Source organism: Microtus oregoni, unplaced genomic scaffold (assembly GCF_018167655.1).
Source record: "Microtus oregoni isolate MIOR12 unplaced genomic scaffold, Mior012 000063F_ref0000156, whole genome shotgun sequence".
Classification (NCBI taxonomy): Eukaryota; Metazoa; Chordata; class Mammalia; order Rodentia; family Cricetidae; genus Microtus; species Microtus oregoni.
This window is the reverse complement of record NW_024543873.1, coordinates 10,665,919-10,691,364: the sequence shown is the minus strand read 5'-3', so window position 1 is coordinate 10,691,364 and position 25,446 is coordinate 10,665,919. Positions and strand designations below refer to the sequence as shown.

At 46.1% G+C, this 25,446-nt stretch overlaps 1 protein-coding gene across 1 annotated transcript in view; it reads right to left on the bottom strand.

The window, feature by feature from the left end:
• The window catches only part of LOC121439850 (LON peptidase N-terminal domain and RING finger protein 3-like), a 141,743-nt gene that overhangs the window by 12,317 nt on the left and 103,980 nt on the right, over positions 1-25,446 (bottom strand). The window contains exons 2-7 of the mRNA XM_041640462.1: positions 20,636-21,638; positions 17,874-17,992; positions 14,732-14,854; positions 8,159-8,405; positions 7,372-7,462; positions 66-180 (exon numbers count right to left, since the gene is read on the bottom strand). Of these exons, the coding sequence (XP_041496396.1) occupies positions 66-180; positions 7,372-7,462; positions 8,159-8,405; positions 14,732-14,854; positions 17,874-17,992; positions 20,636-21,638 (1,698 nt within the window). The remainder of the gene's footprint in view (positions 1-65; positions 181-7,371; positions 7,463-8,158; positions 8,406-14,731; positions 14,855-17,873; positions 17,993-20,635; positions 21,639-25,446) is intronic.

Here is a 25,446-nt window from a genome sequence, read left to right as displayed (position 1 = left end):
ACCCAGTTGAGCACTGAGTTAGTAAAAAATAAGTTAACACAACCGAGGAAGAAAGAGCGGTTTACCTGGAAAAGAGAATCTTTGCACAGTGGACACTTCGCGTTATGATCTAGGCATCTCTCAAGACACTTCATGCAAAAGGTATGCCCACAAGTTGTTGTGACTGGCTCATAGAATAATCTGAAATTTAGCAAATGAAATAGAAGAAATTTTAATGAGATTTCAAAATAAAAGATAGGGGCATTCATGGTTAAGTGTTCACAGAACTCTTTATCCAAACCTGAGGGAGGGCACTCTGTGTGTCTTATCGCCAGCATTTTCCTTTTCATTCCTGAACTATATGTAGAAAGATGCAGAGCTTCATATTTAGGGCATAACCAAATTATTTTGTAACATTAGCCTTTTCCTGTCTGGTCTAAGAAAAATTCAGATTAGTGCTCAGAGTGTCTGAACAGATTCCATTATTAAGAAAGTATTTGGCCAACCTGTTTACCAGAGTATACTGTAAGCACACAAATACGTACGGAGAGATAGCCACATGCATACACACACATAGACCATGTATACCATATTACAATGGGGGAAAAACTCAATTCGTTTGCTAACCTTTAATTTTTCCTTCATTTAAGTGACATTTGGTGCCTGAAGGTTCTTACATCTGTAACAAACATGCGCCTGCCTCTTGTGTGGATAGATAATTTTCCTAGCAGTAGTAAGTAATATGCTAACGCATTTACTCCTATCAATAGACATGTAAAATATGTGCATATATCTACTTACATTCTTACAAATAAAAGTATGTTTATATGTACCATATTCCTAATAGATCTTATTGCTTTCAGAAGGGAGGATTTTTTGTTTTGTTTTTTGTTTTTTGAGACAGGGTTTCTCTGTAGCTTTGGAGCCTGTCCTGGAACTAACTCTTATAGACCAGACTGGCCTCGAACTCACAGAGATCTGCCTGCCTCTGTTTCCCTAGTGCTGGGATTAAAGGCGTGCACCACCAATACCCGGCAGGAGGATGTTTTTAAATCAATCTGGGGAAACTGGGGACCCTTAATAAAAAAGTATTCTACACATTCAGAGATGCATAGATTTATTTTGTGTAAAGAGAGGTTCATCTGAAGCAGGACCAAGAGTTAGGGGACAGCTGGTGGTGACTATTAACTGGGGCTCAGCCGGATGATGGTGGTACACACCTTTAATCCCTGCACTCAGAAGGCAGAGGAAGGCGGATCTCTGTGAGTTCGAGGCCAGCCTGGTCTATAGAACAAGTTCCAGGACAGAAAGAGCTGTTACACAGAGAAACCCTGTCTCAAAAAAAAATTAAATAAATAAATAAAGAAAGAAATGAAGAAGAAGAAGAGGAGGAGGAGGAGCAAGTGGCTTTTACATTGAGCAAGATGAGACAAATCTTGGCCAGCTTCTTTTGACTTCCCACGAGTGTTCAATTTAGAGCAAGAGGTTGTGAGCCTTGTGGTATATGGTATCACACATATTTAATTAGAGGTCAATAGAAGAGGTCAATGATTTGAGAAGGAGGAAGGAGACACAGGAGGAGTTGGAGGGGGAAAGGGAGAGCTGAAAATAATGTAAACACAGGACTCAGAAATGATAGTCTCAAAAAATCAATTAGAAAAGAACTGTAAACATTTGCTGCACCTCAATACATCCCAATGAGTTATTTTATTTGGTTGATTTGTTTGAGGAAAAACTTGGCAAGCATCTTTCTAAATGCAATAAGGATATGCAAAAGGCTGAGAGCCAAGACACATCTGAAGAACAAGGATGTGGGAGGGCTTGCTTTACCAAGCATCAGAACTTATTATAAAGCTACGATGGTTAAAACAGTATGTACCAGCACAAGGAAAAATAGATCCATGGAACAGAATAGAAAGCTCAGGAATAGAACCAGGCATGGATTCTTGACTTATGACAAATGTGACATTTGCAAACAGGGCCACAGGAGGGTTTGAAAGCACAAACAATCTGTATAAAGGCTAGAGCCCCTATCTGGACAGAGACATGAAAGTGGGCCATCTTTTATACCACACACAAAAATCAATTCCAGGTGATGTGAAAAAAAAATAAATCTGAAAAGAAAAACAACTTCCAGAACGTAAAATCGGAGAACATCTTGATGAAACAGAGATGGAAGTAGAGAAAACTCAAAGAAACACTAACTATAAGTGAGAAGATCACTAATTTCAACTGCACTAAGATTAAGAATTTTTAAGTTCATCTAAAAGCATAATTAAAAGGGCAAGGGGAGAGTGCTTGCCATGCCCAGGTAAGAAAAAGCTTGTATCTAAAATATACCTAGAACTTGTAAGAAAAACACACCCAAAGCAGTAGGGAAAACCAATAACCTAGTAGAAAACCAGGCAAACACTGGCACACGCAAAAGCGGTGGCCATCCATGATATTTCTAAACTAGAGCCAGCCCAGCTAAGTACCCATCTAGAATAGAACGAGGAGACTGTGGTACACTCACACAACGAGACGCCGTGTGCTAATGAAAATGAACAAACCACTTACATGTTGATACGGACTTTAAAAGAAGAAACCAGACTGAAGAAATATACTAAAATTCAATCTAAGTTTTACAATTTAGGACAAATCAGAGTATACCCTTTACAGCTGCAAATACGCATGGCGAACTTATAAGAAGGAACAAACTAGAACTCAAGAGTGTAGCTTGGAGGTTACAGTAGTTACTTTTATATTGCATGCCTTCCCAGTGCTGGGATTAAAGGTGCACACCACCACTACCCATTCTTCATTGTTTGTTTTTTTTTTTTTTTAAGATAAGGTCTTGTTCTATAGCACCATTGGCCTAAGAGCACTGGCAAGCCTCTTGCCTCAGTTTCTTGCTCGCTGGGATTAGAAATATGTGCTGCCTCCCCTCGATTCCTCACCCTTGCTGTTTCTCAGGGGCGGGTTCTCACTCTGTAGCTCAGGCTGGCCTGTGACTCCTAATTCACCTGCTTCAAACTTCTGAGTATTGGTATTATAGGCATACTCATGATATCTGAATACTTTTAGATATTATTGATTATACATATGAGGATAATTGATAAATTCTATCTACTGCTAATATACAAAACTATTTTTTCTTGAGAGCTTGATGATTGAGACTACTGCTCTTTTAAGACCATAAATATATTTATCCTGCTGTATTTATGGTTGTGTGCAACACTATTTTTCATTAAAATTAACTTTATATATCAATAAGTGGCAATTATGATAAACTATTTTACTGCTGAGGAAATTAAAATGCAAGCAGACGAGATAACATGCCCAAGATTACAGAGTTAGCTGGTAGACAGAAAGCTTGGGATGTATAATCACATCTGACTCCACAACTAATCTTCCTCTTTCGGTCTACAAGACAGCTAGGACTACATGTGTCCTTATATTCAACTGCATTCCAGCCACTCAGCCGACATCTGCCCGCCCAAGTGCACTTCCACAAACGCTTTCCTCCTTCCCTTTCTGTCACTCTCCCTCCTCCCTCTGCTCTGCAGAGAGAGACACACAAAGCATCTTACCTACGAAGAGAGAGAGGTATATACTGGGACGTCTGTCTGTCCTTTTTTCACTTAAGATAAGGGTTTTGAAAACACTTCAGAGAGACAGCTTTAAATCAGAGCAGGGCTGGCTTGTCTCACAAGAAAGCATTTCACATTATCAGAGCGATGTGGTAAACAATAGTAAGAAAAAAATCCCTTCCCTTAGATGTCAGTCCAGATAAAACGTCTGGCTTATCTGGAAAGAGCTATCTTTCCCCACCAGTGACAGCCTTGCACTGTGTTCTTTTGCTGTCAGGTTACAGCAAAGAGAGAAAAAGAAGCAGGAGGGAAAGAGAAGGAAAGGAAAGGAAAACTACCTTAATACCCAGTGACTTAGGGAGCTATAACAAGATTATATATAAAACTGACCCTTTTGCTCATCGCCAGATGGCATGGTGGCTGGTCACTATGCCACCAGAGAACTAGTTCAGATAGCAAACAGTCTCATTTCATATCTCAGAATACAGAATTATCGCAAAGGTATTGTTTTACAGAAGCCCAGAGATGAGCCCCAATGGCTACAGTGATGCATGCCAGATAAACCTCAAGGGGAATTTCATGCCCCTAATGATTGCAGGGCAGGATTCTGAGATGTGGGGGTCATTGGGGCAGACTTCCCTTAATGGAGTCCTTCCAATTCAGCAGTGTTGACTTAAAGACAGAAAAGGGTTTCATTATGTACTCTCCAATTACTCTTCCACTTTTTAGAAAAATAGGGCCTCCTGTAGCCCAGCATGGCCTTGAACTCACTATGTAGCCAAAAAATCACCTTGAACTCTTCACCTTCCTACATCGACATCCCAAGTGCTGGGATTGCAGTGTGTGCTGGCTGCTACCCCTGGCTTCCAGTCACACTTTCCACCCTTTCCCTGTGAAACTTACAACCCAATCTATTTCCTCTCTCGAATCAAAATGTATAAATTCATGCTTTGTCTCCCTTTTCTCCACCAGGGCTTAGATTTCAGTCTAGAATCTTGAACAGGTAGTACAAATGTCTAATTCACACCCAAGCATCTTGAAACTACCTGTGATTTTAGACCCGTGATGGTTAATACCAATTGCCAACCTGATGGATCTAGATTCACAAAGAGAGAACCCTCCAGGACACTTGTGAGAGATTGTCTAGGTTAGTCTGAGGTGGAAAGACCCATCTGAACTGTGGGAAGTGCCATGCATGGCCTGGGCTGGGATCTTGACTGAAAAGGAGCCAGTGAGCTAAGCAATGACACTCCTTAGGGCCTGTTTCCTGTATATTGGGAACTCAATGTGAGCTAGAGGCAGGGCTCCTGATCTTACAACCACACTTTGCCCACCTGCTGTTAGGCCTGCCTCACCATGAGAGCACCAACCCGCCAAAGGAAAGCCAGAATAAATACTTCCTCCCTGAAATTGCTCTGGTCAAATATTTAGTCAGAGCAACGAGAAAAGTAGCCAAATACAAAGCCTCTCCTCCAAAGACACACCAGGGCCAAAACAAAACCCACCAACAATCGTGACAAAACTACCAATGGCTACAAGTGGGAAAAGGAACTTTTGAAGCCTAGAAAAACACAGGTGAGGGCATCCACACTAAAGAAATTCCGTCGGCATCTGATGTGGAACTTCCAGACAGAGCCTGTTGGAAGGGAAGCTGCATGTTTCTTCCCAACCGCTGAAGTGTTAAGAGCTTCTAATCAAAAAGTCCTCTAGGCTAGCCAGGTTCCTTACACCATAAGACAGCGAGAGTCTAGCTATAATTTAGTAGCCTACATAACAGCTAGCTACTCTGGGCAAAGACGGAACAAGGGGTCAGAAAGAGGGACACAGTGGCTTTTAAGCTTAGGGGGTGTGAACTAGACGGGGTGCTTATCCTCCGTGTGTTTATTTCTTAAACCAAATTCCTAACTCTTCTACAAAGTCCCTTGTGGTTAGGGACAAAGAAGATGAAAGAGGAAAAGAAAAGGAAGACGAACAAAAGAATTTCAACCTCAGGATTTTTATTCCACAGGGAAAACACAAACAGGATGAGTCTGTATGTTTGATTGTGGGTCGCCCGGGTTTTGGCAGGAGTGTTAAGGAGGGTTAAGCAGAACAAAGACCTGCTCTTTCTGAGGAAGCTAAATTAAATCTACTTCACAGTGCCTATCATGGGCTTTAGAGCCACTGATTCAGTAGGTACCGAGCCCCTTCTCGGCTTGAAAGCAGGTTTTTGCTGTCTCCTACCTTGGTTTAGCATGATGCACTTGCCACTCTGTTGTGAGGGGCGGGATGAAGCGGTGTAAAGGATCCACTTCTACTGTTCAGCACACTCTTGTCTACACCACCTAAGCGGACTCCTGACAGTGTGTTTGCAGCTTAGTTTGATGACTGGCTAAGACCTGTCTATGCTTATGAACAAATCTTGCTACAACAGATTTTTTTTGTGTATTATTATTTTACTATTATTGTTGTGATACTGATTATTAAATCCAGAACCTCATGAATGGTAGCCAAGTCCTCTCCCACTGAGCTACTCCCCTAGACCCAAGTATATTTTCTCTAAGAAAAGTCTGTGTTTTAGGTAATAGTTAATTCTTAATCAGATGATTAAGAAAAGTCATTCAGAATATAAACTCATATGACCAATAGGAGAGGAATAAGCTCGCAAAGGACAGGCAAACATTTGTTCAAGTGTCTCAGTTCTTTCTTAATACTTTTGGAGAAAGTCACCTCATTTGAGAATCTAAAGAATGCTATGTGCTTTCCTCTTAGAAATATGCACAACCACACACACACACACACACACACACACACTTTTGCTTATTACTTCAATGAATTCATGGATCTATTTGAATATACACAAAGAGCTTCCTCGGAGGTCTATGGCTCTAACATGAAAGACCTCTGGGTAAGAAGAAAAAAACTGTTAATTTTTTGAGTACTCCCTGTATTCCAGACACTACTCTAGGCACTGAATAGTTTTTCTTAATCAGTCATCACAGCTCTGGAGTTCACTGCCCTGTTTTCTACTTTACTAAAGAAAAAAGAGTGGCAGAAAATGTCACTTGCTCTAGGACAGAGTCTGTAGGTGGGAAGAGCTAGGATCCCAACAGTGGCTTCAGAGCCCTTTCTCTCAGCTACTACACCACAGCTATGAAATGAAATAAACTATTACATTTCAAGGTGGTGAACAGACCACAATCACAGAATCTTTCTAGTTGTCCTTGAAGTGTGGCATATGGATAATCTGCTCTTTAGAGCCCTGAGGAAGTATAGATAACATACTAGTTGGAAGGAAAATGCTTGACCAAGAATCATATGTACTGTTCTTTAGACAGCATAAAATACACACCAATGTAGGCTTCTCTTTGGTTTCCAAAGAAAATGCTTATGGCATTGATATTAACCCTTAAGTCCTTAATGTAGTAGTTTAGATTCAGGGTCACAAGTTCAAATACCTCGAAGGCTCGAGCAATAATGTGAGACAGGCTGGGATAAGTTCGTGGGATCATGACCAGCTGGCAAGTGTATGCCCACTGTACAGTCATACATAACAACATCAGATCTAATGAGGACCAAATAAACATGCTCCACTTGGGGCCCATCAGTTTTTGACCTTTGTTGCTTTGCCACTCCCCAGATCTTTTGAAATCATGACTTAAGGATGTAAAGATCACCATTTGTAAGCTGGGGACACCAGCGGTCTCGTGACAATGTGATTTCCATCTCATCTGGGCCATGATTTTACATACTAACTAACTCAAGAGTTACTAGAGGGAAAGGCCCAGCCACCAAAGAGAAGGAACTAGCAAGCAGTTAAGTGATGACCCACGTCACATACCTCATACACAGTGAGCATTCAAGGTCAGTCGCATCAAGGGATGTAAGTGGAATACTGAGATCAGGTTTGGCCCCCTCATCAGCAGGGTGATCTGTGATTTAGAACACAGCAAGTCAGAGCTGCATCAACTTGGTTTTACAAACAAGTACTTCTGAGTGAAAAAAAAAAAGAAGTTTTCAAACTTCCCCCAGAGTTTAATTTTGTGGCTGCCTGAGCAATTGCCAGGCATTCCCTAAAGTGGACTTCCAGGGGGTGTTTGAGCAGTCTCCATAGACAGAAGGCCAAGGCTAGAGCTCCTGGCGAGCATTCAAATTCATTAGCAGCAGTGGCAACTCCATGGAGTGAGCCAGGTCTTCAAAGCTCACACTTAATCTTGGAAAGATAGGGAGCCTGCTTCTCAGAACACAACTAAGTGAGACATGACCACACCTTTCCCATCCTACATTCCCAGACCAGGGATGAGGGCAGGAAATGGTTGGCCTGGAAGAAAGTGACATGATGGAAAGCATGGGATGGTGTTACTTGATGCGGTACCTACCCCCGATTGTCTTGACTACGGATGCTAATTATCACTTTTCTGTGTGGCGGCTACCCCGCACACTCACATTCTGTGAGAAACCTCACAGCAACCCCTGGGATTTAACAGCTGGTGAGTGCCAGAGCTAGGTCACAAACTCAGAGCCAGAGGATCCCCGCCCCCCACAAAAAAAAAACCGAGGGAAACTACATATGTCAGTGAGCCCAGTCATCTGCATTAAGCTCCTTTCTCCCTGGGTGGAATTAGTACCTTGTCTGGGGACTTTATTAGGCACGTCCAGGTCTTCTTGGTTTTCATCAACTTGGCAATGGTTCCTTTTCTTTTCCTTGCATTTGCCGGTCCTGATGGAGGCAGTATTGAGCTTCTCTTCTTCCTGATCTTTTCCATTGTCCTCCTGACTCCCCACCTTTACTTGAGCTGAGTTCTTCAGGCTGCTGCTTTCTCCCTGAGCTGCTGCTTCCTCCTGACTTGAACAGTGTGGAAGCTCTGGACTTTCCTAGATGGAGCAAAAGCCAGATATCAGAATCGACTAGAGACCAATATCGTCCTCCAATATTGTCCCCTTAGGGGACAAAAAGGAAACAACATAATCCTGCTCTTCACTCCTGACCTCTCAGTGGATACATAACTCAATGGAGGGCCAGTCATGGGGCTTACTGCTCACACCCAATCTATGTCAAAGGCTTGCCTTGCTTAAATAGAGTTAGGGGACTTCCCTAGGCACGGCCAAAAGGCACATGGGAGGAAAAGCTTCCTGGGCAGGGGAGAAAGGGACTGTAAGGGAAGGCACCACTCTTCCCTCCTATCCACATCACTCCCCGGTGGTCTGTGAGGAAAGCAAAGCATTCTGTGAGGGGTATCCTGTTACCGGATACTTCCTCTCACCCTTGCCATCATTCGTCGCCATTCTTTAAAGGACTTTAGGAAAGGCTTTGGGGCCAGCTCTGTACAGGCCTTCCAAAGCAGCCCATGTTCCAGGGCTGTATGCTAGTTTCATCAAAGGAGCAGGGGACAATCCATTCCTTTCCCTCAATTTTGGGTGAAAAGTCTGAAAAAGAGACATAATAGTTTGGCATAATAGCTGGTCTCTAGCCTTTTAGAGAATTTGGTCCACTAGGAAGGTATTGGGAAGCGGAACTAAAAGTAATTGCAAAGATGTGCTTATGCACAGTGCTCCGGAGAAGCTCTCTTCTGCAATCGAAATCAATATTTGACAGCAAAAGGCTCACTTTCCGTTGTTTCTCCTCTACCCTTGCCAGCAATCCTAGTGGACACAGGCGGGAAGAAACAAAGAAGTGGAGAGGAAAGGAGAGGACGTGGCTTTTCTCATCCTACATCCCAGGGGTTCTCAAGTACTAAATTAAATAACACTACAGTCTTGACTTTCCATGAGCCCAGAGCACTGTCCACATAAGACCCCAAGGCATTGCAAAACAATGTTTGGGTGAAAATACACTTGCTGCTCCCCAGTCTGCTCACATTGAAAAGCCAGAAGCTCTGTTTCCTTCATTTTAGACTGAGTGGCAAATCGAATTCCCCACTGCAGACCCTGGGTCCTCATGTTAGCTGCGTTAGTCATCTACTAATGACCACTAGGGACTCTCTGATTTCAGGAGATATTCCAAGTTCTGCCTTTACCAAGAAAAAACAGCCGCCTTGGGTTTTATTCCTTCTCTAGAGCAGACACAAAAACTAGGAAGACGTGAGCATCCAGGGCTTATATACAAGTAAGGAACTTCAGGCACAAATGGAAACTGCTCCCCAAAGGTGCCCAGCAATTCAATGTTAAATCTTGCTTAAAGTCTGTTTTTTTGAGCCCCAACTTCTGCCCACTTACCCTGTGCTAGAAAGGCCAGCTCCTAATGCCCCATCCCTCGGCATTTGGTTCCCTTGTTTTCAAAGAAAACTACAAACACTTGTCTTCACTCTCAAGTCAACTCTCGCACCTCTACTTTGCTAGAAATGTGCATGAGAAGCCTACTTATGTGGAAGGCATAGTGCAAGAACAAGAAAGTCCCTCCATTTGCTCCCCAAATGGAGTCACCCTTGCACAAAGCTCTCACTGGTGCTCAAAGGCCATCAGCTTGAATGTGCCCCAAAGCTGAAACCAATAAGCACACCCCAATTACGGGGTTCCAAGGGAAGTGGGCCAATCTCTTTATACTTCTATCAAATCTTTCTATTTCCAGATCTGACCAAGACTACAAATAAATTAACCAATAAATCAACTTTTGGAGCATGCCTGAAATTCCCAGTTGTAGCTTTAAGCAAAGGACACAGCCATTATCGACTACATCTTTCTTTTTCACTCAGGAACCAAAGTAGGAGAGGTAGGGCTCACTTCTCGTGTGCCCACAAAAGAGCCAAACGAAGCATCATGAGCGAGCTGGGTGAGTTGAGTTTTACCTGTGACAACTTTGGTAGATTATGGCTGGTGCCTTCAGTAGCCATTGACTCTACGTGTTCCTTTAATCTAGGGTGAGGTGCCAACAGCTTCAGGATATCGGGAGAATGTTCCTGAGACTCCCCCGGGACTGATGGTGAAAAGAAACTAAAGAGAAGCTGTGACATAAAACAGAAGACTTCACTACTCAAGTTTCTACAGGTGCTAGACTAAGGTGAAGGGGGAGGGATGGGGGACGAGAGAGCACAGCTTGCAAGGCAAAACTCCATTGAGGAAGCCTTGGAGCGGTGTCCCTAGACACACTAAGGAGAGGTTGTTGCATCAACACACATCAATATCATCTAGGAGCGGGGGACAGGGATACAGGAAATCACTTAGTCATTAAGAGCACATACTGTTTTTGTATGAAGATCCAAGTCCGATTCCCAACACACATGTAAGGTGGCTCACGATCACCTGTAAGTCCAGCTCCAGCGATGGCGGACACCTCTGACACCCAGAGGTGTCAGTACTCATGTGCAAATACCCACACACAGATTCAAACACATACACATATTAAAAAGTAAAATACATGTATTTTTTATCAAATAAGTCACCTAGGAACTTATGAAAATGTTGGTTCCTGGGTCCAGCTCCAGTCTCCCAAGGTCTGAAATATGACCCAGAGAAGGCAAGACAAATGCCTTTGTTACTTAACCAAGGTTAAGAGCCACCTCTATGGTGCCACCATTTTGCAGAAATACCTGCAATGGAGCTTGAAAATCTGTCTGAACCAAAGGAAACATAGGAGTTAAGTCAGAAGAGATGCCTGTACTGGCTAGTGGGGTTATTTTGTTTTTTGTTTTTCATTTTTCGTTGTTTTTTTTGTTTGTTTGTTTTTGTCAAGTTGATAAAAACTAGGTCGTCCTGGGAAGAGGGTGATTAAATTGAGAAAATGCCTACATCAGATTGGCCTGTAGGCAAGTTTGTGTGGGTATTTCCTTGTTTAATGGTTAATGCAGGAAAATAAGCACACTCTGGGGAGTGCCACTCCTGGGCAGGTGCTCCCAGTATGTCTGAGAAAGGTAGCTAAATGTGACCCTGAGTCACAAGCCAGTAAGCAGATTCCTCCAGGGCTTCTGCAGGAGTTCCTACCTCCGAGTTCCTGCCGTGAGTTCCTGCCCTGACTTTCCTCAGTGACAGACTGCAACCCAGAATGTGTAAAGAAAGAAAACCCTCTCTTTCCTAGGCTCCTTTGGATCATGGAGTTTACCACAGTAATAGCAAAGCAAACAAGGACACCTTAGCTGAAGAATACAGAGTCAAGCCCGCAGCAGCTTCGTGGGCAGAGAGGTCCACAAATCTACACTGGGTTCCTTATTGCTGTTTTTCTCCGTCTGTCTGTTTCGAGTCCCCCATCATCACACCTGGATTTTTTAAATCCCTTCAGAGCTGGGGACCTGAGTGATTAAATGTTAGGAAAGCAGAGCTCAGACTTCCTCTCTCCTTTCAGCCTCTTCCTCTTCCTGGTCATCTCTGTATAAAGTGTCAGGTTCGCCTCCAATCGGATATACCGATGAGGGAGAAGTTAAGTAGAAGGAAAGGGTCTAGGAGACAAAGGAACGCATTTGAGTGCAAGCTGCAGTGTTAGTTGTTCGCATTCTTGCTTCAGTTCCTCCCTGTGCCAATCAGGGGTCAGGGACTGTATGTAAGTATGTATCTATCTATCTACCCGTGCATGTGTGCATGTGTGCGTGTGCGTGAGAGAGAGAGAGAGAGAGAGAGAAAGAGAGAAAGAAAGCAGAAGAGAGGGCATGTCAACGGGCTTCTCGAATGTTCCTCACCTAGTCGACCCTGCCATGTTTGGAGGCTCACTAGAGAATGCCTGACACTGTAGTTCAGTCTACATAATCAGGAGCGTTACTTCATCAAGAGAACTTGAAAAAAACACTAAACACAAAGTTTGGTTTGTTCTCTTGTCTGTTCTTCACAGTTTCTTCGTGACGCTCCTTTCTGCCTCAGCACTTTCTCTGCACAGAAGCCCTCCTCAGCCTTTAAAGTTGAGCTTGAGAGCTGCCTTGCCTCAGTACTCACACCTCTCTGATCGCACCTGCCCTTTCACGTTCTCTGCAGACCACGGGACTGAACCTTAAACTATTTCCTCTCACTCAGCACTGGAAGTCTGTCACGAAGTAAGTCTTTCTTTCCAGCCAGAGATAAATGTCCCTCATCACCCTCATGGAAATGAGGAAGGTGTTTCTACATCCAAGGATGTATTCTAGCACTCAGGTGCCTCAACTCCTCAGAGAGATGCTTCTGCTTCCCTCCACTGTTAAAACCCCTACTTTCGAGGCATAAGCTGACAAAGGTGGAAAGGCCCACAATACCCAGGGTCATAAATGTAATCTCTCAGAGCTAACTCATCCCTAGGAATCAATGTTGGCTCACAGAAACCCTACTCAGGGACCCAAAAGGGTCTATCCACTTCGGAGACAGTCTCCCTGAAGGGGGCCATCTAGGCCCCGGGTACAAAATTGAAAAGACAGAAGGTAGTGTGAGGAAAAGGAGGCCAGGAGTCAGAATCAAAACAAAGAAGGCAGGAATAATACAACCGTGCCCTTCTTAGCATTACTACCTAAGATCTCCGAACAGAGCTTTTCAATGGTTCTGGAAAACACAAGTTAGGGTCAGCTTTCAGTGAGAATAATCGTTCCACATGAATGAAAGTTCATTCTGATATAATTTCAGCCAGAGAAAGACCCAACTGGGTTAAGAATCTGTAGTTTAAAATAAAGCACAGGGCTGTGGGTTCTAAGGAGGCTTATTGATGTCTAGCGCATCTGGACCGTTTGCAAATGTTTAGCCCTATAACTGGAATAATCCAGTGAACGCACAGTTGAAGCTGCTCACTGTATTTACATGGCTGTTATAGCTCCATGACACTCAGCAGAAAATTGCCTCCAAATTCTTACATTAATTTCAGAGTTTTATAACCATTAATTTAAGCACACATTCATTTATATTGCCTGGCAGTCATATTCACCAACAAAATATTACAAGTTCCACGAGGAACTTAGGCCTTCTTGTGTCTCTACAGTTTCCCACAGTGCCTTGTCTTTCATCAGGCAGGTATCGAAATGACAACAGGCCATCCTTGAAAGCAAACTGAAGAGAGAAGTTAGTTCAGCTTATAATATCAGAACCTCTTGGGCCACCCGAGGAATGAACAAAAAAGAAAGCCACTGAGCCTTAGAGTCCGCACCTATTTGTCTCATCTATAACATGGTGAGAAATATAACAGCGAGGCTATGGGGATGATATGGACCCTTATACAGAGAGGACTAACCAAGTGGCTTACATGCTCAGGTCACGTTAGACTATGAACAGACTACACTGAAGTTTTAGGAACAGCCCATAGATTGCTAAATAATTCTACCTGAGCCATGCCCCTTTCAATTAAACCTTATCCACATACACAAACCAGGCCATTTTTTTTTCTAGACAGGGAATGAATTCTATGCCAAAGTCAGAAAATCCAGAGTCTAGCCTCTGCCAACTTTATCAGTTTTGCTAAAATATTCCGTTCTAGAGTCTTCAGAAATCAGTTCTGTCTCTTGCTCACTTTCTTCCCCCCTTTCCCTGTCAAACCATTATAAATGGATAGGAGGGCTTATGGTCTGGTGTTGAATGGTGTATGGGGACAGGAAACCAAATACAACCACTGAATGTCAGCATCTCACTTCCAGACACCAGAAGAATATATTAGGATAAATGACAAAGTCATTTGAGGATCAAATGAGGATGCTTGACCCTTCAGCCAAGTCCTTGGTATTTCTCATCATATTTGTTTTACGGCCACAATCTCCCGGGCCCAAGAATTGGAAGGACTAATCGGATTGTTTCACAATGGACTCTGACTTGAATTTCTGAGACACTGGGTTTAGTTTTCTAGCAGAGGAGGTGAAGTTTTGAGTTCTGTATGTGGCAAGCAATGTGGAGATCATCAGTGTCCTTTCCCGGGAGCTGTCCTCCATGTGTGACTGGTGAGATGTGTGACTGAGGCAAAGCAAAGTCATACAGCTGCAAGCAGTCCCCACCCCCTGGCTCCTGATCTCTCATCGACAAGCAGACTATCCTCAGTGACCCTTTACCCCCAGGTTAGCTTACTTGGTGCAGTGTGGTTTCTATCCCACTGACTCTAAGGCAAAACATTCTTCACTGGCTCCTACAAAACAGTAGGAGCTGCCAATTTGATAGTACATACCAGAGCGGCAGTGCTTCTGGGCAATCAGTTGGCATCTCTCTCATGACCCTTAAACCCAGAGAACCACCCACTCAGGATCACAGATACTGAGGATGGTCACATCTTCATCATTCTCCCTAGGAAGACAAAGTGGTGGGGGTCCACTAGGCAGCTGACACTGGGTTATTCAACTCACCCTCTGAGCTTCAATTCTGGCTTTCTTGTTCTTTCCATCAAGGGATACACAGTAGAGAAATTCTCTGAGTGCTTCCTCCACCTTGCCTAGGGTGGCTAAAGCTTGTGCTTTTCTGAGGTGTGCCTGGAAGAAAACGTTAGCAGTCAATCACATCTTAATAACCATCTTAATGTAGCTACTATCAACAGCGATGGCTGAGTGCTTACCGAGTAGTCCCTATCGGGTGGAGTGTTGTTAAAAGACTTTGATTTTTGTACCAGTAACAATGGCAAACTATCATGAATCCCATTTTAAAGGCAATGAAAGGGGGATCCCAAGAAATAACTTAACCAAAGTACAACAGTCAGAAAGCTGTAAAGTTCAAGTTTAAACCTGAGACTGACTATATACAAAGCCAAGATTCTTAGCTCCTAGGCTTACTACCTCCTCTCACCCCACAACTGAGCATCACAAACATGTCAGAGCCTCCATTTAACCACAGACTCTAATAGCTCAGTTTTCGATGTTCATCCAGAGATGCCGTGCCTCTCTTTGAACTGGTCTGTAAGACAGTGGTGGCTCACGTGAGCCCATCACTTTTACAGAGACCTGAGAGAAAGACCATGGCCTCTCTAGCAGCAATCTCAAACTGAAACTGTGGCCTGAGAACTTCCAGAAGACCAGTCACTGAGCCAATGCTTTTGTTTCTAGAAACGTAGCTGTCTTTTCCTCTGTTGCTGCACACTTTATAGATATAAGGATGTTTCATGGCCTCCGGATTTAAACCCAAGTGCTCCGGACTAATTTCTGTATAAGGACCTAAGCAGCAATCCTGAGCAGGGCAAGAATGAAAGAAAAAAAAAAAACAGAGTAAAGGGGCTGCCTCCTCTTAGTGCCTAGTATGAATATCCCTTGTCAGGCATCCCTCTGCCTTCTAACGTGTGGCTGTATGGTGTCAGGACCTGGCTAGGATTCTTGAGCAGTGGCCACAGCTACAAACCTAGTGGGGACCTCTATCCATGCCCTCAATTCTTTCTGGATCCAAATCTTGGCTGACACACCTCCTTCTTGCTCCTGCCAAAAGTGACCTTTTGGAGAAAGGCTAGCCGGTCATTGCAGAGCAGCTTCAGTGCTGGGAACCTGCAGAGACCTCTGGATGACTAGTAACCAATCCAGTAGCAACTCACACAGCCTACTTTCTCAGGGTGGCCAGCTTATGCTGACGGCTGTACTGCTGGCAAGATGCACGGAATGACACAGAGCCCTGGATGGATGGATGAAATTGGGCTGTCTACTGGCCTTATGGCATTTCACCCAGAAATAGTGGGAAATACAGAAATCAGAGCATTCGACCCTTTCAATCCCCAAGACAACAGAGTTCTCTGAACTTTCCCTTTCCTCTTCCTCCCAGCTGTGGGGAAATGAAACCCCTGTCAAGTACTTATACCAGTTCTTTCTTCACTGTAGAAACCCCTTTTCTCATTATGTCTACAACAGGCTTCTCAGGCCTCTTCCCATCGTGGTATCTGGATTTAGTTTTCCAGTAAAAAAGGCTGCAGGGAAGCCCCCCTTACCCCAAGGCTTTCATGTTAAATAGCCCGTCCCCATGGCAACTTAAGGCACTGGTGACTTGGATTAAGCTGTAAATGTCTTCCTTGGGAAAGAGAACACAATGATCCTTTATCATCCACGAAAAACGCTTTCGTGAAAGACCAGTGAGCTTCACTCTAATATTACAGACTCGCTGTCATACTCCAGGCTGGCCTCAAACTCCGGATCCTGATTGGATTATAAGTGCATGCCACCACACCCAACTTCATCAGGCCTTCTCTGAAGTTCCTAGGTCTGTAAAACTTTCAATGATCCGATGTTTTCATAGGTTCAACAACAAAATTCATTAGGCAGCAATATCTGAACTAAACTGATGTAAACGGTTTTGTGGTATTTACCTGATCAGTGTGATTTTGCACGTAAAGTGCCGCAGAGAAGTATGTTTAATTAGACCCACTGGGAGGCTATCTGGAGACTATTGAAGGTGGTGCCTAATCCAAGGTCAGAGAAACATTCTGCATCCAGAGGATACCTGCTCCTGTGACCGTCAGATAGGCACAGTGGCCCTGGTCTTGGAGACACTGCTTTTCCCACCCTCAGGCTGTAGACAGAGGTTCTTAAACCAATATCCTGTAAAGTTTGTAGCTTGCAGAGTTTGCTCTTCTCACCTTTGATTCTTACACATACCTGCAAAATGATCATGGCCGATAGCACTAGCATCAGATAGCAAATAAGAACACGTGAGTGTTGGAGAGTGCAGTCATTTCCGCACAGTCACACTTTGCAAGCATTGAGCCACAGACCCAGTTCTAATCTTCTAAACAAAATACAGACATGTGGAAGAGGGTGGTCCTGAGGCCAGGCAACGATGCAGAAAGTAGTACTTTGTATTCAGGATCCCCTGTCTTGAAGTCTACCTTGTCTTTCTTCTCACCTTTCCTTTTTGACCGAGATTGTTGGGGGGTATACATGATGACGTATCAAATGACTGTATTAATGATTCCAAATGGCACAGCTATTGTGTTAATTTGACAATCGCTTTAAAGAAAGCTGTTTAAGCTCCCAAGAAGCCTGGTTATCAGTAGACATTCTTAAGGACCAGGGCAGCAATATTTTTCTCAGATTTCTCTACTTATTTTCCCTAGAAAATGGTAAGAGTGATGATGATGGTGGCAGTGATAGCAAACACTCATACAATGTTACATGCATCGTTCTGAGCATCTTCTCTACATGATCTTGTATAATCCCCACGACAACCCCATTTAGTAGTTGCCTTGAATATAAGCATGTTAAAATGAGGACATTAGACACAGAAATTAAGTGATTTTCCTAAGACCATACAGTTAAGAAAAGTTGCGAGCTGAGACACGAAGTCAGGCTGTGTGGCTACTGATTCCATACTTTGAAAAAAAAAAAAACGAAGACAAGCCTATCCTTAAGGTCACCAATTGAAGGTGGACTTACTAAGATTCCTTGCAGACTTATACTTTCCTTTATTAATGGATGCCCTGCACAGCCCAGGCTCTAATATCTCCTGGCCCAGAGGGCCAGCCTTCTTGCCCATCCCTGGCTGCAGACAGCCCCTTTCCCATCCCTCCTGTCCCACACTCACCTTAAAACCCATTGGCCGAAGTTTACATGCTATTTCTGCATCATGCAGTGCATCCTCGTGAGACTCCAAGGTGAAATAAATTTGAGACCGATTGCTATAAAGCAAATGATCATTTGGAGCTGCCGAAATGAAAAAAAAAAAGCCCTCATTAATGGCTCCCAGCACAAGCATATGATAAGTCCTGTGTGAGGATGGATCGTAAGCTCTTTCCACTGGACCCAAAGGCTTAAATGTCATTTCCAGTCCTAATATCGGCCTGACTTTTACACCCTAGCTTCTCCGTGCAAAGGAGTAATGTCGCCCTCCTTCTGCAAGCTGGCGCTAGGTGGTGTAGTGTCCATGATACATTAGAAACTTTTCCCTAAAGAAAACCCTGGTGCTCTTCTGCCAGATGAACGATGCAGGCTGCTAGTGTCCAGCAACCTGGCTTCCGAGGGAGCCAGTATCAAATGAGAACGAAGCCAGGGAAGAGAGGCAGCCAGACCTCTAACAAGACAAGTCCATGTTAGTATTCCAGACGGGGATTACCTGTGGCATTAACCACCATATGGTCAGGGCATATGAAGCTTTCCTGGAGGAAACAGATACGCATTTACCAGGTCCAACCTCCCGTCGATGGCCAAATGAAAAAGCACTTTGACAAGGCTTTTAGGGGTCTCACCCTCACCACCACCGAATCACTAGAGCTCAGGCCTGGACAGGTCTTCAACCCCCCCATTCTTTAGATAGGAAAAACAAGGACAAGGAGATGACGTTGATAGGGTTTGAAGCTACAGGGCTGGTTAATCTTTTAAGGCCTGTGTGAAGGGAAGTTCCTTTTTCTGAGTGTGGGCCCAGCATTTTGAATAATAAGACACTAGCCATTTCCAGGATACATTTCGTACCATCGGTTGAAGAGGTTCCTTTTCCTCTTAGCAGGGTGACAGTGCTATTGCCATTTTTTTTTGCCCTGACTGCTCTGAAGAGATTAACAAAAGTGTAGGAAAGATGCTCCCAGGAAAAGTGGTGGTGGTGATAGAAGAGGACCCTGAGAAAGGGCTTTCCTGGCCAGCCTTTGGGGAATGGATGAAAGAAACAGAGCCACCCTTGGAATTCCATTCAGAAGTGGCCAGAGCCTATTCCATTCACATTGCTGCCTTCTTCCTCAAGTTCTGGGCTCTGACGTCTACCTCTACCCCGACCGTCCCTCAGGAGTACTCTCAGAGATGACCTGGGTGCCACTAATTTGCTTTTCACTTTAGCATGGAGTTTGCAGTCTTCTCTGCCACTTTTCTGAACTGCACATTGGCAGCTCAGAGCCTGTTTTGTACAGGCACACACAGGATGTGTTTTGTGAGTAAGGTCTGTGTCCCTCAGTCATGGGGTCCAGTCAGCCCTGGTTTTGTTCCCGCCAACACTACCTGTTGCTAGTTTGAGCGGGATTCAACATGTGGAGACTCCATCCCATCCCACTTCCACCTATCAGAGATGGTCTAGGGGGGGCCTTAGGATCCCACAGCCCTGTCTGCTTAGCCCCACTGCCTCCTCCCCAGCATGCTTCTCTGGACACCGCGCCCAGCCTGCCTGCAGAGGTGCTGGCACCAGCTTGGGGTTCCAAGGCCACTTCCTAGATCTGAGTAGGAGGAGGCTGGTGGAGCAAACAGGTCCCCGGGAGAACTCCCGTGCTCCATCCACTCCAGGAGAGATGTGGGGCTTCCCGCATTGCCCTTAAAAGTTACAGAGCCCACCCTTCCTCTACTGGAAACTTTTGGAGAAGATTGACAGAGGCATGCCCCCTGTGTAGACAGTCCCTTGTTTCCTTGGGAAGTTGCCTGGTCCTGCCGCCCGTTGGGTTAGAGGGGTCAAAGGGTTCGATGTCAGGGCGAAGGCTGTCTGACTGCAGCGCATAGAGGGGGTGGGGCAAGTGCATCTATTTCAGCCAAGGATCGTGTGATAGGAAGCGGTGACAATGAGTCACAGGGCAGCGGGGAGCGAGCCCCCCCTTCTGCCCCCCCCCCGCACACGCTCGCGGGATGGTTTCCGAGGCGAGCGTGGCCCACTTCGGTTACCTCAGCGTTACACAATCCCCGCCTGCCCGCCTGCCCGTCCGCCCGCCCGCGCGGAGGAGGGGCCGCCGGCCCGGGCAGCTCGAGGTCCTTATGCAACCAGTGCTCTCCTGACCTAATTCCAGGCCGGACCCACCCCACCGGGAGCCGCGGCCCCGGAAGGGACAACTCCCAGAGAAGGGAGCAGCGGACTTGGGCGCCGGCGGGCCACTTCTGGCTGGCAAAAGCCGGGAGGACCGCGCGGGAGTTTGAGAAACAGTGCCAAGTTCCTCTCCTGGCAGGGAAGGTAGCGGCAGGTGTAAGAGGGAGCGCTGAAATGTCCAGGAAAGATAGAGAAATAGGGACGGTGACACCGCGCAAGGCAGAAAATAGTGACAAAGATGAGAAGAAACGCGCAAAAAGAGAGAAACTGGGGCCCGGTGGCATAGAAGCACAAAAGCAAACAGGAGATACGGAAATGAACAACAACTAAAAAAGCAATAGCACCAGAGAGACCAATAACAGCCAAAGAAAGCTAAAGTAGAAACGACAAACTCCTAGAAAGGTCCCTCCTCCTCCTCCTCGTGGGCCACGGGCCATTCCCTCCCTTCCCCCACCTCGCCCGCGCGCGCCCAACTCTGCCCTGTCCATCCCCCACCTCGCAGCTGGGTTCATCCTCCCGCCCCCCTCGTGTCGTGACCAAGCCCTCGTGGCCCGGTGGCGGCGCGGAGGACTTACCCAGCCGAACTGCTTCGTTGTATTTGAGCAGAGCCGCCTCCACCTGGTGCTCGCGGTACAGCCGGTTTCCCTCGTGCCGGAGTTGCGACGCTCGTGCCGGGCCCGGGAACAACTTGCCCAGAACGCCGCTGAGTACCACGTTGACTCGCAGTTGCAGGGGCGCCTGCTGCCCAGCCCACCGCAACCCGAGAGCTCTCCCACCGGCCGAGAGCTTGAGCCCGCAGACCGCGCACCGCCGATCCGCGGCCCGCCCACGTTCCAAGCACAGTTTACAAAAGGTGTGGCCGCACCACAAGGACACGGGATCCGAGAGAAATCCGTGACACTTTTGGCACTTAAAGCCATCCCATACCTCGGGGACCATGGCTGCAGCCTCCGCTGCCTTTTTCAGGGCCGCCACGCAGCAGCTCGAGCTGCCGCTCTGGTATGAGGGAGCCGGCGCCACGAGGTTTTTTTGCTGGACGCTCTTAGCCAGGCAGCGCACAAACTTCTCCAGCTGCTCGGCCACTAGCTGCTGCTTCTCCGAGAGCTGCCTGTATACCTCGAGGGCTTCCCGAAGGCGTCCTCCGGATGCCAAGGTGTCCGCCTGTGTGAGCAGGGCTTTGCACTCTGCCGGCGTCGAGGTCCCCGGTTGCGGTGTTTGCTCCATCTCTTGCTTCGGGGGAGGTTCAGAGCCGTCGGGAGATGCCTCTGGGTGGGCTACGGAGTCTCCTCGGGCCACTGATGCCCCCCGCTCTTCCGGCTCCGCCAGCTCCGCCAGTTCTAAGTTGTTGCTGCCGAGCTCGGCGGGCAAGCTCAACATCTGTGTAGTCTGAAAAGAGTCCAAAAAGAGAGAAACCTGCGGAGGTTGCGGGTGGGTAGGTAGAGGAGAGGCGTCTAGGAACAGGAAACTCGCAGGAAGGAGCGGCGGACGGAAACGAGCTGCGCTGCGGTGAACGCGGGATCGCAGTGCGCCTGGCTCTGCCTCGCCTCCCGGAGATCCATGCCGACTGCCCCGCGCCGCCTAATAACTGTCTTGTCTCAGGAAAGCGTTATATAAAACGTCACCACGTGACTCCACCCCCACGCTGCTCATTGGCCGGCAGCGGGGAAATTGTTACAAAACCAGACAGTTTTGTAACAGTGTTGTGCTTGCTGCTTTTGGCTTCGTGTTTCTTGGCTTCTTTTTTGAGGTTGTTTGTGTTTACTCTTTATTTCCCACTCGCGACCCGAATCTTTTCTGGACCAGGGAGAGGAATGCAACCTCTTCTTTCACGCTTTTCCATCTCACCTCCAAAGTAGCCAGCAAACAGGTCCTCTTTGCCAGCCGCTTGCTAGAGTCCCCTGCCCCGGAGAGGCAGGCTCCCCTCCAGGGGGCAATGGCTGCCGTATGCAAATGCAATGGGTAGCCGAGGGGCACCCAAGAAGCCCTCACCCTTTGTTCCCTGGAACAGCCCTAAGTGCTTCGACTGAAGCTCCTGAATTTCCTGGGGGAATCTCCCCAAAGAGACTTAGAGCAATTTCGGGAGAGCGCTCTCTGTTTCCCACATAGACTGCTAATTCCAAACAACGGATCCAGTGGTTGAAAAAAGTTCGGCAGCCCGTGCTGGGCAGCAATGGGAGCATGAAGACCAGGATTGCTGACTCGGACCCTGGGGAGGTGTCCCTTGGGCCCTCCTCATCTTCTCCCCTAACTCCAGAACCAGTGCAGGAGTGAGCAGTGGGCATCCAGCTGGTGCTTCGCGGACCCCAGGACCCAGACACCAGATAGGCACAAGCTGAGTTTGTTGAGTTTGGGTGGGCTAGGTTGGACATTAGTAGTAGTGCCTGACTTGGGTGGATGGGGGTGGGATCTCGACCAGGCAAACTTTAAAAAAAATGCCAGATTGGTTCCACAACACCCAGAGATTTACTGCCAGCCCCTAAATTTCAGACAAAAGCCGTGCACACAATGAACAGACAGGTTTCCATACAGAGAGGAATATCACACTTCAGGGACAGTTGTGCAGCTCCAAACAGGGAGGCAGAGTCCAGCCTTCCTCTCAAATGGCTTCCCCTCCGCCAGTGCCTAGAGGTCCTTGGATAGTGATCAAAGAGTCCCAGCAGAGTGCCACCAAGTCGGCTCCTGCTGTGACCATTTAGCTGGGGGACTTTGGGTAATATCATCTAAACCAGTTATTTTCACTTCTAAACAAACAACTGTCTGGGATGGTTTTTAGCTGGGATGAAATCTTGTATCAGAACTGCGATGTCAGACCTTCTCCGGGCACTGAGGTCCTTAATCCAGACATAAGCTAACAAATACCAAGGTCCCAGAGAGTAAGTCCAGATACTGGGCAGCACTCTCCAGATCCCCTCTTTCTGGTCCGAGAGGACAGTAGGCTCAGGGCAGAGAAGGAAGGCAGTTTATAGACTAAAAGGAAGCAAGAAATGAAAGTGGGCTCCGCATCCAACAAGGAAGGCAGGATCAGCATAGGAAAACTTGGTCTAGTCTTAGCTTTGTCAACATTGGCTGTCAAGCAGACCCTGTACTACAGTTTTCCCCCATCCCAACCTTGAGTGTTCTTGATCCTAAAACCAAATTTCAAGTGTTAACTACTGAATCCCAAATAACTATTCCATATGCCATGGCAGGGGGCAGAGGGGATGCTTGGAACTGGAGATGATCCAGTGGCAGCAAATGCTGTCATCTATGAGAGTCCAGCCTGAGCTAGATTGCAAAGACAGGAAGCCTAGCAGGAGACTGACCAGGAGATGGAGGAGGTGGAGCCAAGTCAGCAGGGAATAAGCTGCTGTTTCTGGTGGCTTGTTGTCTGAACTGTGGCACTCCTGAACGGAGTGAAACCCCTTAGTTTACTGTCAAATGGAACTCCCAGAACTAGTTTTATGCCTACCGCTTCTGGCATATAACGAAGTTATATGTATAAGTGTCCTCCTATAATGAAGGACAATCTGTAGGGCACAAAGAGATTCATATGAAAGGGCCATGACACCAGTAACAATGAAACCTCTTAATTGAAAGGCATTATCCTTCCGACCTTTCTAAAACATTACCGCAGATTGCTTTCCAAAGATAGAGATGGGGGTGTGCCTTGATTCTCAGACCACTCTGTCAAGTAAGCTCCTTGACTTTGTCTCTCCTTGACCTATTGGTGATGGGGAAAGAAAGATGTCAGCCATGCTGGGCAGAGGGTCACAGTCCTCCAAGTGGAGAAGAATGTGCTCTCCACGAAGGTCTTCCGGACATCTGCATTACACGACGCTGACCATGAATTGCGTTTGGAATATTTCTGAATGTCAGGGCAATGCAGGGTGCCCCCAGGGCAATGCAGGGTACACTGGGGCAAAGGGCAGCTGCACCTAGTTGGTCACTGCCATACCAGACTCCACAGAAGAGCTTTACACTGTAATCCACTGTAGTAGACTATATCCAACAAGCATTCTACTGAACGCTGGAACAACTAGCACAGCAGTTTTCTTTCCTTCTTTTATTTAAGTTAAACAAACACTAGTCTCATATACATTGGTGGATCAAGTTTCCTAGTGAAAGTAGCCTCTTCCATGCTCTTAGTAATAACTGGGGGACCCCTGGAGTGAGGGTGGGAGGAGGGAATTTGCAGTATTTTCTTTTCAGATACCCATGTCCCCACTGAAAAATAATATTCTATATATTTTGTTGAGATGAACTGGGGGAGGGAACAAGAATTGAACCACTTCTCATTTCTACTGGAGGAACCTTCTGGATCCCAGAGGAGAGAGTACACAGAACTGGACCCTAGCTTTCCTCAGTTAAGACAGTAGCATATCTACCTCATTCATTTCGTGAGCTTAAGGTACAATGCCATTAAAGGTGTGTCTTTAAAACAAAAACGTTGGAGAGTTATGGACATTTTCATTCACTTTCAGATCTTTATATTTCATATCACCTATGTAACACACTCCATTCTAGGTACTGGAGATTTCTGTAAGCAACCCTTAGCTCCCATGTGTTTCCTTATGGACTGTAGCACAACTCCCCCACCCCCCCGCCGCCATGTCTGTGTGCCGACTTTCTGAGTAAATGAGATGCTCCAGGAAGGAAAGAAAAAGAAGAAAGTCTGGCGCCTCGCGTTGCTCTTGTCCTCCTCGGAGCACATCACTTGAACAGCTTTATCAAACACAATAACGAATGTTTTAGTCCAGACTAGAAACATCCCGAGGAGTAAGCAGAAATCCAGCTGGAATGCAACAGCTCATTCATAAAAAGAACGGAACAGGCATGTAGATAGTGAATGTTTGACATTCCTGGGACGGAAGAGTCCAGTCAAAGCCAAGGACATGAATGAGAAGTGAGCAACATTCTCCTCTCCACACACACAAGGCATAGACCCTTGACCAAAGCACATGCTTTGCTGTCTGCCCGAGCTTCTCAAGTCAGAACCTGGAACTGGCTCACACTTCTTAAAGACACTCACACCTTCACAGGAGACAAAGACTTCCCATTGCTCTGCAGAATATCCCAAGTCCAGCACTAGGATGAAGCCTATATATCAATCCTGGCTTCATTTATGAGGAAATTCAATGCCAGAGAAAACTAGTGACTTACTACAAGTCACAATGGGAATTTAGGACACAGTCAGGATCGGAAGCCAGGGCTTCTGTCTCCATGAGTATTTTCCCATGTGATCATTTTGCTTCCAAAGGACACAGAGCATCTGTCCAAATAAGTAATAAATTATGTCAGATTTCCCATCTACAAGACTTCCATCAGTTCAATTAATGTGCACTGAACATGCGCTGTTGTGTTAACAAAGCTGACATTTGGGTACAATAATAATAGGCTATGATAAACA